Here is a 15,462-nt window from a genome sequence, read left to right on the forward strand (position 1 = left end):
GTAAATGTATTGCTCACCTGTTTGAGAGGCTGTATAAAAACTCCCATGGTTAGGCAATCTGGATTTGGCATAGCTGGAGTAATTAAATAGCTTTAATGGAAGTAAGTCCTGTAAAAAACAGATTCGGTACACAGATAAACAGTTCTCTCAGAATACAAATGGTTGAGTGCACAGGTAATCGGCCCTCAAAGAATCCAAATGCAAGCTGTGTCAGTACATAAGTAATCAGTATTCTGAAACTCCAAATGCAACATTGGTAAGTACAAAGGTTATCAGTTTCTTTTAGAATCTATATACAAGCCAGGTCAGAACACAGGTAATTAATCATTTAGGAGCTAGGTCCTGGACAGCATCTTGGGGCAGAACTTAATCACCTAGCACTTAGTAACAGACAAGTTCCCTCTTTAAAGGGAAAAGGATGCATCAAAGTCCAGACAGGTCTTTGTTCTGCAAATGCATGCTTTGCAGACCATAATGCCAGAAGTTACATTTTCAGCTGCAACATCGCGCAATGCTATCAAATGCTTTTGACCCATAACACCTGAACAATCTCCTAAAGAATATGGCCTTAATTCTAAAAGAAGGTGCAGTTATTGCATGACAGAAATGTGACACCACTATCCAAGGTATGAGAAATTGGTTTATACACTTTTTAAAATCACTCTTGAATTATTTTCTTCACAACTGATCAATACAGTTTGCATAATTTTTGGGTCAAATAATTATTTTATATGTGTTTAAAATGGTTATGGTCAGCCAGGCGAATCATGGACCACCTAGGAGTTAGGATATAATGAATAAGGGTTATATAATGAGCAGCTCAGATGTAGGTGGTAACACTGTTCATGAATTTCTAGAACAAAATCAGTAGTGACATTTGGAGTTTAGTGGAATCTTCTATTAGACTTGTGACTGAACTGGAAGAGAGCATTTTGGATATGGTGGTCCAAGTGACAAGGAATTATCCTGTAGATAAGCCTATATTTGCTTTTTTTTATTGTAAGTGTATGTTAATTAGATGATGTATTCAAATAAACATCTTGTTTAAGGTAATACACCAAAGTAGTCCCCTGATAATTTCTTACAGATGGTTAACCTTTGAGCTTTAAGAGTTATATATATGAAGATTCTCTACTTGATCCTCTGCGACTGAATTGTTTCAGACAAGCCCACTCTGTTTTTATTGATCTACACATGAATTTGCCTTTATCATTAAAACATATTCTGAATTCCATTATAGACTACAACATCGGTCTCCTATTTTTACAATGATATTTACTCTGTGTGCGTGTATGTCTGTATATATATATACAGGGATCAGGTGCCGCTCAGCGGACTTTTCATCAGGAACCTATGTATATCCTGATGAAAAGACCCTTGAGGTCTTGAAACGTTGATTGTATTTGGAATAGCCCACGATTTGCTATTTTGAAGTCTGCTGAGTGCCGCCTGATCCCTGTATTAGAGGGGGTCTTTGTATTGTACATATTCTATGGATGGCACCCCGGCATTATTTCATTTACTACGAGTGCCCCTCTACATGAAATGCTATATATACTGTATATATATATGTATATATATATATGTATGAGCTTTTTATATAATTACTCTATACACACTGCAAGTTTGTAAGTTGCTTCTATAGAAATAACATGTAATAATAATAAAAAAATTGTTCTAAAGAGTTTCACCAGAGAGAAGAAAATCAATGGCACCACTCGGATACCTTCAGAAATTCAAATGCAGATAAATCAAATATTCAATCAAGTAGATCAGAGGATGCCTAAAGTGTCGTTTTCCCATATGAATAGCACAACTAGTGCTAAGAACAGTAAAGTCTTCCTTAAAAACTCAACAAAGAGCTATTGTGTTGGTGATTTACTGACAGTACAGGTTGATGCCTACGATTATTTGGGCAAGAAGAAAACCTATGGAGGAGACTATTTAAGAGCAAGAATTTCTAACTCTGATATTGGAGCAGGAGCATCTGGCAGGATTGAAGACTGTAACAATGGGACATATTACATTCATTTTACTTTATTTTGGGAAGGTAAAGTTGTGGTGACAGTGTTTCTCATGCACCCAAGTGAAGCAGTTTCTGCTCTTTGGAAGTCAAGAAACAGCTGGTATGGCAATGTAGATTACTTAGGAAAATTTACAACTCAAGACAAACAAGTGGAGACCAAATGTGGGTTTGATCTTAAGGAAAAAGAACTGTGTGAGTACAAAGACGAGAGAGATGAAGAATACTTTTATTGTGTCAAACCTAAGAATTTCAGTTGTGGTTCGTATACAGAATTTACAAACTGGAAAACTCTTCGTACACAATTGTCCACATTGGAAAACAGTCTTCTTGTCAGGTATGTGACAGATTTACTATTGATGGTAAAATGTGTAGGTGCCAAAGCAGAGTTGAACACAAGTCGGACACAATTATATCTGCATTGTCTGCATGGACTTAAACACGTATACTTGCCCTTTTGCAGAATTGTACACATCAATGTGATCACATTACCCATACTCCTTCTGTCATTATCACCAGTGTGCACTTGCCCTATCCTTGGTGGAAAAGATGTGTCTGAAAACAGGCATAAATTTATACATTTGTGCAACTCAGCATAAGCCACAATTCCACTGACAAGCCCTCACTGCATTTAGTCTAGTTACAGCCTAGTTACACCTCCATACTGTAGTTGCAAGTGGAAGTATAACGGAAATCAGTTTGACTCTGAATCGCTTGGAATTGAGTATGCTTGGTTCTGACACATTGTTAAAAAATACATCTGGAAAAAATCCGACTTGCATTGAACTCTGAATCAGATCACTGATGTCTTGTATTGACTGATGTTATTCTATTTACAGTTTACAAGTGATTGTATTGAATTTGGTGATGATGAAAGTGAATACTGTATTACATTCCACATACACTACTGCTAGCAAATAGCAATAAAATGATGCAAACTATAAAAAATCTGACTTGACTGCATCCAGTCACATCGCTGATTTTGTTAGGAGGTGGATTAGCCACAAGACTAAAAACAAATCCAGTATACATGTTTGATTATTAAACTGAAATTCTCATTGTTGCTAAAAAAAAAACAACAATGTTATAATTGCATCATATATCAAACAGCGATATGTATCATACCTCCATCCTTTCCCAAATCTTAGAACTCTAAAGGGCTGCAGGAAGTGGGTGCGATTTCATGTTTATGTGGTTGTGACTGGGTGGATTTCAATTCCCTGTTCCCCACATTTCCCAGTTGGAACAGTCCACTCATATGATCCATCCAGACTATGAGGGTAGAAGGAATGAAATTTGTAGTGTCGGTTGTTTGAAGTGGTGGCAGAACCGTGAATGATAATATAGTCTAGGAAGTCTCTCTAGTACAGGGTTATACAGTACAAATAATGCTGTTTTAGACAGCATGGCTTTTAAATAGCTTACAAAATTGAGACCTGAACAAAATAAGCCCAATAATATGAGCCAGATAACCCAACCAACCCAAACTCCACTAAGATCATCCTAAATTGCCTACTTTTATATAAGCTCCCTTTCCACATTTCAGGACAGTCCAAACAAAATCAGGACAGTTGAGCGTTATGCCTTAATTGTTGCCCACCAAGTGCTGTTCTAGACAATCCAGGTTATTACAAACATTAGGGTTATGTGATCATACAGACCATTGAACAGTCTAGGGCATCTTATAACTAGAGATGAGTGGGTCCGGTTTCCTGAGAACCGGACCCACCCGAACTTCGGGGATCCGGGGCGATCTAAGGTGCCCCCCAGATCTCTCCTCCTGCCCCGGATCCCTAATCGAGGCAAAACCTCACGATCCTCTGTCAGATCTCGAGGTTTTGCCTTGAGCGGCCATTTTTAAAAATCCCTTTGCCTTCAATGAGCAAAGCGCTGATTGGCTGACAGAGCCGTCTGTCACAGCTCTCAGCCAATCAGCGTTAAGCCCATTGAATGCAGTGAAAAAAGAAGGCGCTGGTTCCCACGACTGGAACCCCCCGTTGCCAACACACCAGCTGTCGGCACCCTCACTGCTGACACCGCCGGCAGCCCCGCTACTGACGCCACTGTCTCCCCCATGCTGCCGACACAGCTGGCATCCTGCATTGCGAACACCCCTGCACTGCCAACACAGTCAGCAAACCTGCACTGAGGACACAGCTGGCACCCCCGCTCTGCCGACACTGCCGGTACCCTGGACAGAGGACACTGTCAGCACCGCAGCACTACCATTCCATGTGCTGAGGACACCAACAGCAACCCCTGCACTGCCAACACAGCCAGCAAACCTACAAAAAAGACCCCGCTGGCACCCCCGCACTGCCGACACCACCAGTACCCTTCACTGAAGACACTGCCAGCACCGCAGCACTGCCATCCCATGTACTGAGTACACCATCTGCAACCCCCACACTGCCAATACAGCCAGCAAACCTGCACTGAAGACACCACTGACACTGCCGGCATCACCGGTACCCTTCACTGAGGACACTCCCAGCACCGCAGCACTGCCATCCCATGTACTGAGGACATTGTCAGCAACCCCCACACTGCTGACACAGCCAGCAGACCTGCACTGAAGACACTGCTGGCACTGCCGACATCGCTGATATATTTTACTGAGGACACTGCCAGCACCGCAGCACTGCCATTCCATGTTTTGAGGACACCATCAGCAACCCCTGCACTGCCGACACAGCCAGCAAACCTGCACTGAAGACACTGCTGGCACCCCCGCTCTGCTGACACCGCCGATACCCTGCACTGGGGACACTGCCGGCACCACAGCACTGCCATTCCATGTACTGAAGGTCAGCAACTCCGCTCTGCCGACACTGCTGTCACAGTAAATGCACTATTGGTGTATCAAACCCACACTGTATAACACACTGTATCCATGTTGGAAATTGGAAGCTGAACTGCCACATGTTAGTGCTGCCCACTGTATCGCTTAGCTTAGTCAGCCAGCTAGCTGGATGCAACCTTTTGGCCTTAACTAGATGAAAAAAATAATATTGTGAGGTGGTCAAAATTTATTGGAAATGACTGGAAATAAATGTTATTGAGGTTAATAATACTGTAGGAACAAAAACAGGTCCATTTTATGTGATTTTAGCTGTTTTTATGAAATTTTAAGAAAAAAATCCAGATCCAAAACCAAAACTGAAAGACAAAACACCAATGAAAAAAATCCCAAACCAGATTCAGATCCAAAACAAGGGGAGATCCAGATCCAAAACCAAACCAAAACATGAGGGTCGACACACATCTCTACTTATAACTTGTATTAAGAGCACAAGTCATACATTTACTGTTACTGTTTATATTGGTGATAAACCCCATTTTTCCTGTACAAATAGGTATTTCTGAGGTACATTGGATCTCTCCTTATTTATCAAACCCTCCCTGCTGATGAAAGCTATAGCCAGGTGTAAATTAAACTTTACCCATCATATGGGCAAGCATACCGTGTCAGTCACTAAAGAGGAGTAGGAGACAAAAGATAAGGATCACTGGTGGTAAAGCTAGTTCAAGGCAAGAACAAGAGAGAAGAGAGCACTGTCAAAAACTAACATTATAAAGAGAGGATAAGCAGTTGGAGGGTGAACTGGGTTGGAGACAATGGGCCTGATTCAGGTTCAGACAGTATTGCACAACTGCAAGGAAGCAGATCTGCAATACCGTCCAGAAAATATTACAATACTGCAGGAAGCATCTATAGGAAGCAGACAATCCTAGTGCAGTGTCGGCAGATGCTCCCTCGCATAACCATCCCTACCATCGAGCACGATGGTATCTGCCCCGGCCAGTCTGAATAAGCTTCAGCTTACTCAGGCTGGCAGCCTGCAAGACCATGAAATCTGCTTCCACCGATGCAGACCCTGGCCTCAGCACTCCTGAAAAATGCGGATGACATGACCTCATTTCTGGGAATGCTAGCCAGGCATGCCACTGCTCCACTCCGTAGAAGCTGCAGTATGTCAATCATGCTGCGACTTGGTTTATCATAGACCGAGATCACAGGACCCGTTCTGCACATTCGCAGAACGTGTCCTGCTCATGCAAAGTTTTCTCATAATCACAAAACTGCGTGAGGCTCCACTACAGCATCTGGACCTGATACAGGCCCAAAACGGGTAGGCAGAGAGAGTGTGAATGCAGTTTAGAGGTGGGTTGGTAGCAGGGACGTGCGGTGAGGTCAATGACTGGGGAGGCACTGGCTGGTATCAGAATGATGTTGTGCTGAGTACACATTGTGTAGTGTGTACCTAAGCCAGCTTTACACAGAAAGTGCCAGTCCCTGCATAATGACGAGATGCCAGCTGCTGTTGTCTGCAGGGAGACCACCCTATCCTGTTACACAGTGATTTACAAGGCCCCAGACAGTGTCCTGTTGTCCACAGCAGACCCTCCTCACCTTTTTCTCTTCTGAACTGGTCATCTGATCGTCAAAGGTGTCCATCAGAGCTCAAGGCATTCCCCCTCACAGTGAGACATGCCTCCATGAACTCTTTTTTATGTGTTTTATTGGCTGCTTCATGGCCCAGCCCCAGCTCCAGGCAGTGTCTGAGCTATCAGAGGTGAAGTTGAGCTAATACTGCCTCATCTTTCTGTGTATTTCCAGGGAGTGCTGCAATTTCGGTTAGTTTTGTCTATAAAAACGATCAGAATAATACAAAGAAGATATTTATAAGTTATAAATATCTTCTTTGTATTGTTCTAATCATTTTTAAAGTCAAAACTCTGCAGTCTGACAGGGAGTATGACATGGGAGATGTCCCTGGTTGGTAGGGTATACTGAACAGATGAGTCTTGAGGGAACATTTAAGTCCCAGGACACACTACGGATCATCCGTCGCATCGGTGAGTGCACATCGTACCGTGTGTACCCACCTTCCACAATCCCTGCTTTACTAGAGTTACAGAAGGCACGGCAAACTAAGCAGGAAGACTGCTGCTGAAAGAGGTAAGCCCCAGTGTCATGCTGTGAAGTGCGGTCTAGGACTACCCCGGATGGTGCCGACAAATCATGGTGATGGCGTTTCTGCAGTTTGTCAGTTATACGGCGACCCACGGTAGCAACCTGTCCCCTGCAGCAGGCACCTGGAAGGGCCCGCTAGTTTACCACTGTGTCATACTGTAGCTGGGAGCAGAATCCTATATACTGTACTTACCTCACAATGGGGACTGTAGCATTTCAGTCTACTACACTACACACAAGTAGCCTGAGCAGCAACACCCTTGTTTCTGTAAGGTTCACAAGATAACCCTCAGTCAATTAATATCTATGACTCCCCGATATTTCCAGCAGGGGTATTCAAGAGTGGACTATTACTGAATATAACCAAACTTCCTATACCCTATCTCCTCTCCTCAACATCCCACCCCCTAGTGTAAGGCTTCCCCCTGTTTCTCATCCCCCTTATGTATTGACAGTTAAAATGGTTAAAATTAAGATACATTTGTTATCTCATAATTATTTATTTATTCTAATTATATATACCCACATTGTTCATATAACATTTGCTCTATTACTTATTTTATCTTATTTATTATGAGACTGATTATAGAAGTACACACATTTGTACAAATATATTTATTGTGTCATGATTTACCAAACTTGTATACAGGTACAAATAAAGGTTTAGCATTATCTTTTATATTTTAATATATTTTTATACTTATTAGCACATCTGGAGAGCGCTTATACTATAACTGTTTATCATGTTGAATCTGTGGGAGAGTGTTGACTCTAGTATAGCAGCCCCAAAATATCCATTCCAGACCCAGATACGTGCACTGCAATACCATTTCCTTTTCTTCCTTCTGGGGGATGCCATTTCTTCTGGGTTATGCATAGTGAAGTGTGGAGTTGGACATTAGCTAATTGAAACTGGCTCCCACCCTCTATATAACCCCTCCCCTTTCACCCTAGGCTCAGTGTATGTTTTTCGTGCATTGGAGTAAGGCATTGGCTAGGTCCTAGTTTTAGTTAGGTCTAATTTTTTTATTTTACTGTTTTTTTTGGGTGCTTAGCTCCTGGCAACAGGCAACAAGCACTAGCATAGTGGGAGTAGATAGAATAGAGGTTTGTGTGAACCCTGTATCCCACTCTAAAGACGGCCCCTGAGAGAGTCACTAAGCTACATAGTCCCTGGGTCTCTCTTCATACAAGACACCTACCTGAGGGGGCCGCTGGCAAAGAGAAGGTAAGTTTTTCACAGATATGTAAAAGACCTTGTTGCCTCTATGTGCTGCTCTTGAACATAGCGGCCGGGTATATTATTACTCGCACGACTGCACTGTAGGGCTGGTGTGTCTCATACCTCCCTGGGCTTTCACAGCACCCACCGCTCTCATGACCCCGACTGTTCCCTTAGAGCACCACCGGAGGGGATAACAGAGCAGCAACATGCTGCTGGCTTTTGTGGGAGAGAGAGGCTTGATCGATTCCAGGATGCTGCACCGCTGTACATCCTGTAGGGGTCCTGAGTGAAGCAGGACACCAACGGCGTGCCCAGCCACGTCTCCCCCAGATATTTCAGTTGCAGCAGCTCACGTGGCTTCAGAGCCACGCACCAATACAGCTGATGAGAGCGGTTGAAGTTTTGCTTGGAGGAGTCTCGCAGCAGAAATAGGGGATGGCTGTGTGCTAACAGATAAGCAGTTAACTAGGATTATTACTTATGGATATTAACCTGATGATCTTTTGTTGGGCTTATAGTATTGTGATGTATATTGTGAGAAGAATCACATAGACCGGAGTAAAATCCAACAGAAGTTTATTTTCTCACCACAGGCAGATATAAAGGTCAGTGCAGTGGTCACAGGCAAGATGTTACAGCAGGTACACAGAATCTTCCATACAGTAATACAGTTCTTTTAGTGGACCCTCAGGTCCAGGATCCCTAACTCTAAGCACCCCCGGGCCTGTAACCTGGGTGACTAATCACCATCCGGATCATTGTGGATTTGCACTGACACAACTTAAAAGACAGATAACAGGTGCTGCTAATTAGCCTTGCTTCATGGCTTATAGCTGACCCCAGGAAAACCTGGACTGGATCTCATTACCATGATGTTTATTGCTCCATCTCTGCACAAACCTTCTGCATTAACCTCATGTCACACTCCTTCGCCCTTAGCGTCAACCACCCTGGTAAAGCTAAAACTTTTCCAGGCAAGCTCTCTGCCTCTCCCACCTCTGTTTGCGTCATTCGACCGGGAACATAATCCTCTACCACATTCCAGAGCTCTCCTTGAACTCCCTCTTCCTCCCCTAGCTTTATCATACAGTTGCTTGGAGGTTCGGGACCCACAAACCTTTTGGGAAGGGCATCAGCATTGAGCTGCTGTATCCCTGGTCGATGCTGTACCTCAAATTTGAATGACTGTAAAGCCAAAAATCTTTGTTTGTGCGCATTCACTGTAATGGAACATTATCTGTAATTAGCCAGAGTTGTCGCCCCAACAGATAATATTTTAGCGACTCTACTGTCCACTTAATCGCCAAGCACTCCTGTTCCACAGTTGAGTACTTGCGTTCTCTGGGCATAAATTTATTTATTCTAATTATATACAGTACACCCACATTGCTCATATAACATTTGCTCTATTACTTATTTTATCTTATTTATTATAAGACTGATTATAGAAGTACACACATTTGTACAAATATATTTATTGTGTCATGATTTACCAAACTTGTATACAGGTACAAATAAAGGTTTAGCATTATCTATTATATTTTGCTGGGCTCCATGCAAATTAAAAGGCAAAATTTTGTACTGGAACAAACCCTCTGGGGTAGAGATGGCTGTTTTTTGCTTTAGCAGCTTCAGTCAAAGGAATCCGCCAATACCCTTTTGTCAAATCAAGAGTGGTGAGATACTGCGGAACTTTTGTGGCGCCATATAAATTAAGGATAATAATAATAATAATAACACTGGCATTTTGCTAGATTCTCCACCAGCTCGTCAACCCGGGCCATAGGGTAGGAGTCAAACTGAGAAACTTTATTTAACTTGCAAAAGTCATTACAGAATCTGAACACCCCCGAAGGCTTAGGCACTAGCACAATTGGGGTATTCCATTCACTGTTTGACTCCTCTATGAACCATCATACGACAGTAGTTCAACCAGACTCATTCCCCCTGTGTAACTTCCTTCCCCCTGCATCTCTCAGCCACACCATCATTTCACTGCATCATCTCTTAGCCAAACCATCATCTCCCTCCTTGTCATCTCTTCTTAGCCACACCATCACCTCCCCCCTGCGTTATCTCAGCACACCATCACGGCCCCCCCCTGCGTCAATTCTCAGCACACCATCAACTCCCCACCGAGTCGTCTCTCAGCACACCATCACCGCCCCCCTGCGTCAATTCTCAGCACACCATCACTGCCCCCCTGGGTCAACTCTCAGCCACACCATCACCCACCTGCATCAACTCTCAGCACACCATCATCTCCCTACTGCGTTATCTATCAGCACACCATCACCTCCCCCCCATGTCGTCTCTTAGCCACACCATCACCCCCCCTGTGTCGTCTCTTAGCACACCATCACCTCCCCCCTGCGTCATCTCTGTCACATGATCAGCTCCAACACCTCCTCCCTGCGGCAACTCTCAGCACACCATCACCACCTCCCCTGCGTTGTCTCTCAACACACAGACATACACTGACACAGATTCACAAACATATTTACACACATGACACATATACACACACTGAAAGCCTATACATACACACACACACACACTGACACATATACACAAACATTGACACATATATACACAAACACACACTGAAAGCCTATACATACACACACACTGACACATACAGTATACACACACACTGACACATATGCACACGCTGAAAGCCTATACAGACACACACTTATTTCTCACAAATGCAGCCAGCAGCTTCCCCACCTCCCCACTCCACCAGCACCACACATAAAAAATTAACACCTGCCCCTCCCCCCTCCTGCGGCAGCTTAGTCATCCACCCCTGACCCCCCCTCCTCCCCCCACCAATAACTTACCTGCAGTAAGCGGAGACGGACAGCACCGGGAAGGGAAGAATCACTCCTCACCAGGCACAGATGGCAGCTGTAGTCCAGGTCTGGAGGAGAATAGAGCTGTTAGGAAGGCTGCCTAGGAGGGACTGCATGCTTCTGCTGCAGCTCCCCCTACAGGCAGCCCAGCCAACACCAGGCTAGCAGGCAGTGGCACACTTGCCTGCTTGGTAAAGTGCAGACAGGACTCAATGTGGGTGGGGGTCGGGCGTGTGGGTACGATGCCATGGCCGGCGGTGCCCCCCTCTGCAGGGCTTGCCATGGTGCCAAGGGCATGTGCCCCACTCGACACCCCTTAGTTATGCCACTGCCTCCACCTCTCGGTTTACCGCTGCCCGTTTTGCCTCAGGTATGCGATAGGGTTTCTGCTTTATTATCACCCCGGGAGGAGTGACAATATCATGCTGTATGATTTGGGTCTTTCCCGGAATAGCAGAGAATACATCTTGGTTTCATGCTACTAAACTCGCCACTTCCTGTTTTTGACTAAGACTGAGGGTGACCTCAATGGGTACATGACAGTCTGGTGTTTTTTTTGCCACTAAAGAGGGCTGACTGGCACTTTCTTTCCAAAGTTTTAATAGATTTACATGGTAAATTTGTGCTTCCTTCTTTCTATTCACCTGTTGTACCCTGTAGTTTACAGGTCCCACCGCCTCAATGATCTCATAAGGGCCTCGCCATTGAGCATACAGTTTGCTTTCAGTAGTAGGCACAAGCACTAGTACCTTGTCTCCCAATTTGAAGATTGGTTGACTGTGGTAGCATCGTAATTTCGTTTTTGACGCTGCTGAGCTCTGGGCCTGATTCAGAGTCGGACGCTCTGACCAGAGCGCTCGCTCTGAATCAGGGCCCTCCTACCTAACCTTGGAGCGGCCTCCTGGCCGCTCGCATATCTGTGGGTGACCACCCACAGCTTATGCGAGCGGCCAAAAAGATGGTCGCGTTGGTCAAGACCATCACGACCATCGGGCTTGCGACGAGACCCTTGCGGTAGGGTCTCGCTGCCGCAAGCCCAGGAGTGATTTTGGCTCTATCAGTGATGTCAGTGGGGCTGGACCCAGACGGTAGGCGTTCCCATGGGAACACCTTCGTCTGGCAGCCACACCCCCGGCACTCCCACCAAAGGGGGCGTGCTGTCAATCAACATCGACAGCACGCCCTCTTTGGTGTGAGACCCATAACGACGGATACCCCGTCGTTATTTGGGTCTCGCGCATGAGCACGACGGAGCTCCCTTCATCGCATGCGCACTAGGGCACCATCGACCTGCTTGCGAAGGCGCTCAGCGCTCGTGAGCGGGTCTGAATCAGGCCCTCTGTCCATATGTTAATTCAGCAATGGCGCAATCTGCCTTAACCGGCCATACAATTGGGACACAAGCTAAACGATATTATGATCTTGGCATGACTGCTGTTCCCACCCTTCCTTTAACAAATCTAAAATCCCTCTAGGTTGCCTTCCAAAGGGAAGTTCGAAGTGACTGAACCCCGTGGAGGATTGGGGCACCTCTCGAACTGCAAACATCAAATAAGGCAGGAGTATATCCCAATCTCGCTTTTCTTGTGACACAGCCCTTTTTATCATCTGTTTAAGGGTCTGGTTAAAACGTTCTACTACTGTTTGCGGGTGATAAACTGAGGTGGTAATCCTATCTACCCTTAATAGTCGGCTCAAATCCCAACCTAGGATCAATGGGTAGGCTGGTCTATCGGATACTGCAGCTACCACCTTTAGAGATTGCCCTTTTATCACTACCGGGAGGTGCACTCGGGGCATTTTTCTACATCCCCATGTAAACATATAATCTTTACCGGGGATAGCACCTGACTGAGCCACTACTAAGCCAGCAGGTCAATGCACATGACTGTCACAGGACTGGTACCCTCTCTCTGGTGGGGGGCTGCTTACTCAAATTCCAGGAAACTTGGATTCATTCCAATTCAGATTTTTGGGTAAGTCAAATAGTATCCAGAGGTTACATTTTTTATTTGGAGGGTCCTGTTCCAAAATAGATTCTTTTCCACTCCTCTCCCTGTGGATGGTTGCAGAAAGGCGTCTCTCACATATGCAATCTCTGCGTTTTCCGATGCCAGAGTAATTATTTTGGATCTGGCACTACAGCAAGGCCAGGGGTTCGACTCAAGCCTTTTCTAGGTAGACAAATCAGACTGGTTGTTTCATCCCATTCTCAACCTAAGAGGGTTAATTGCTTATCTCCATTTGGAAAAATTCAAGATGGAGTCGATAAGGTCAGTCATTTATTCCATGGAGGAAGAGGAATTCTACCCTCCATAGATATCAAGGATGCCTACCTCCATATTCCTATATGACCCCTCCATATTAGTATATATGGAAGGGTCATCAACATCTTCTGCAGTTTGCAGTGAGGTATCGGCATTTTCAGTTCCAGGCTCTGCCATTCGGTTTGGCCACCAGTCCCAGAGTCTTTACAAAGGTTATGGCACACATGATCTTCCTCCTCAGGAGTGGGGGGATAAATCTGTTGGCTTATCTGGACGATTTGTTGCTAAGGGCATTCTCTAAAGCTCCATTACAACATCTTCAGATTACCTTAGGCATGCTCCAGAGATTTGGCTGGATCATCAATTTTCCCAAATCAAATTTAATTTAATCTCAGAGGATGATATTTTTGGGTTTTCTCTTCGACACCCACTATGTTTCTGATGATCTGCAATCCAAAATAAGGACCATTTTACATATCTGGTGCACTGAGTTGATTCATCATCATCAGTGGGTCTCTTAGAAAAGGTCATTTTATTCCTGGCAGCAGCATTTGCTGGAGAAACTGTAGCAGGAGATGTCATTGTGCCATTTGCCACTTGAGCTGACAACTTGCTTGCATGGAACTATTTGCATCTTTGTGTCATTTAAAAATAAATAGATTACATAGAACTTAAACCTAGGATCAAACCTAGTTGACAAAATGTAATGTACTGCTTGTTATTTCTTTACATGATTTTACAGATTTTGATAATTAATACCCCTTTCACACACAAGCTAGAAATCCAGGCTTTTGCACCTGAGCGCGCATCAACCCAGGTCAGGCGTATGTTTGAAAGGTGCGACCTGGGTCTTGATGACCCGGATCACACCTAAAAGAAAGTAATTGGACGCGGACAGTAGCAGTTGGAGATGACATAATGTCCAAGCGCCGACTGAAATCCGGAAGACCCAGGTCACTGGAGGACCTGGGTCTGGTGTAAATGATGACATCCCGGGAATAACCCAGGTTGCCACCCATGTGTGAAAGGGATAAGTACAGAAAACCCCGGCCTTAACCCATGCTCTAACTTGCATGAACTCTGCATATGAAGTAACAGGGAGGAGGTACCTAGATGGTTAATGTCCCTACCTCTACTTGCTTTGGCCTCACAAATACTACAGATGCCTTGACAAATGTTGCCAGGATTTGAGTAAAAATATGTGCACACGGAAGAGGTGGGTTTTTGATCTTATGCCCAGGCATGACAATGTCCTTCTTTTTATTACTGTCAAGAACTGAAGTCACTGATGGTTGATTTACTGTCACACAACCAACATTATCCTGAATTTGATCAACTTCTTCTTGCCCAAAACATTCAGAAACATCCTCATTAGCATCAAATATGCAGATAACCTCATCATCCTGTTGTACTTCTACAGTAGCATCCTCAATTTCTGTCTTCAATATTACCTTTACTGCTACTCATCCTCACATTTGCAGATGGTTCAGAAATGGTGGTAGGGGCTTCTCTAGTATCAGTGTTAGAAATGTCAGACTAGCACACAGCACTCTACTACACCCTTAAACTTTCCTCAAGGATCTTTGAAGATGGTGAAGACAGTTTGTTGTTCAGTCTTAAGGGCAGAATCAATTAGCCACCATAAAATGAAAACTTAATGTCGGAGAAGTTTTCGTACTATTCGCGTGTTTTGGTGCAAATGTTTTCACTCTTTTGGCAATGCACGCTCCCGCTTTTAGCACTAAAAGATGTGAAAATTCATTTGTGCGAAAACTGCGCATAATGAAACCAGCGAAAAGTACAGCACATTTTGGGGAAAGCAGTCTGTACCCCTTAAAAAGTCTAACTGACATAGGAAATCAATATAGTAGTGTATTAATAACCCTAATAAAAGTATTTTGGGTTCTTAAATTGTGTAAAATGGCTGTTATATGCACATTAGCATAATGGGGAAAAATGACAAAATAATATTTTTTGGTGAAAATAATTGCTTCAATTAAAATGGGTGCAAGTATATTTTTGTTGTGTCTATAAAGTTCAAGTTTAAAAATACAGTACACCCACAGCAGCCACCTGCAATCTTTAAAACATATGTCCCAACCATAGAGCCCCAC

The 15,462-nt window shown here is 44.2% G+C and overlaps 1 protein-coding gene across 2 annotated transcripts in view; it reads left to right on the forward strand.

The window, feature by feature from the left end:
• LOC148508927 (NXPE family member 2-like) overlaps positions 1 to 15,462 on the forward strand; it is a 144,978-nt gene that overhangs the window by 92,374 nt on the left and 37,142 nt on the right. For both annotated transcript variants that reach the window (XM_088443815.1, XM_088443816.1), the window contains one exon: positions 1,684 to 2,360. In XM_088443815.1, the coding sequence (XP_088299941.1) occupies positions 1,684 to 2,360 (677 nt within the window). The remainder of the gene's footprint in view (positions 1 to 1,683; positions 2,361 to 15,462) is intronic.

This window comes from Taudactylus pleione, unplaced genomic scaffold (genome assembly GCF_031769625.1).
Source record: "Taudactylus pleione unplaced genomic scaffold, aTauple2 ptg000334l, whole genome shotgun sequence".
Classification (NCBI taxonomy): Eukaryota; Metazoa; Chordata; class Amphibia; order Anura; family Myobatrachidae; genus Taudactylus; species Taudactylus pleione.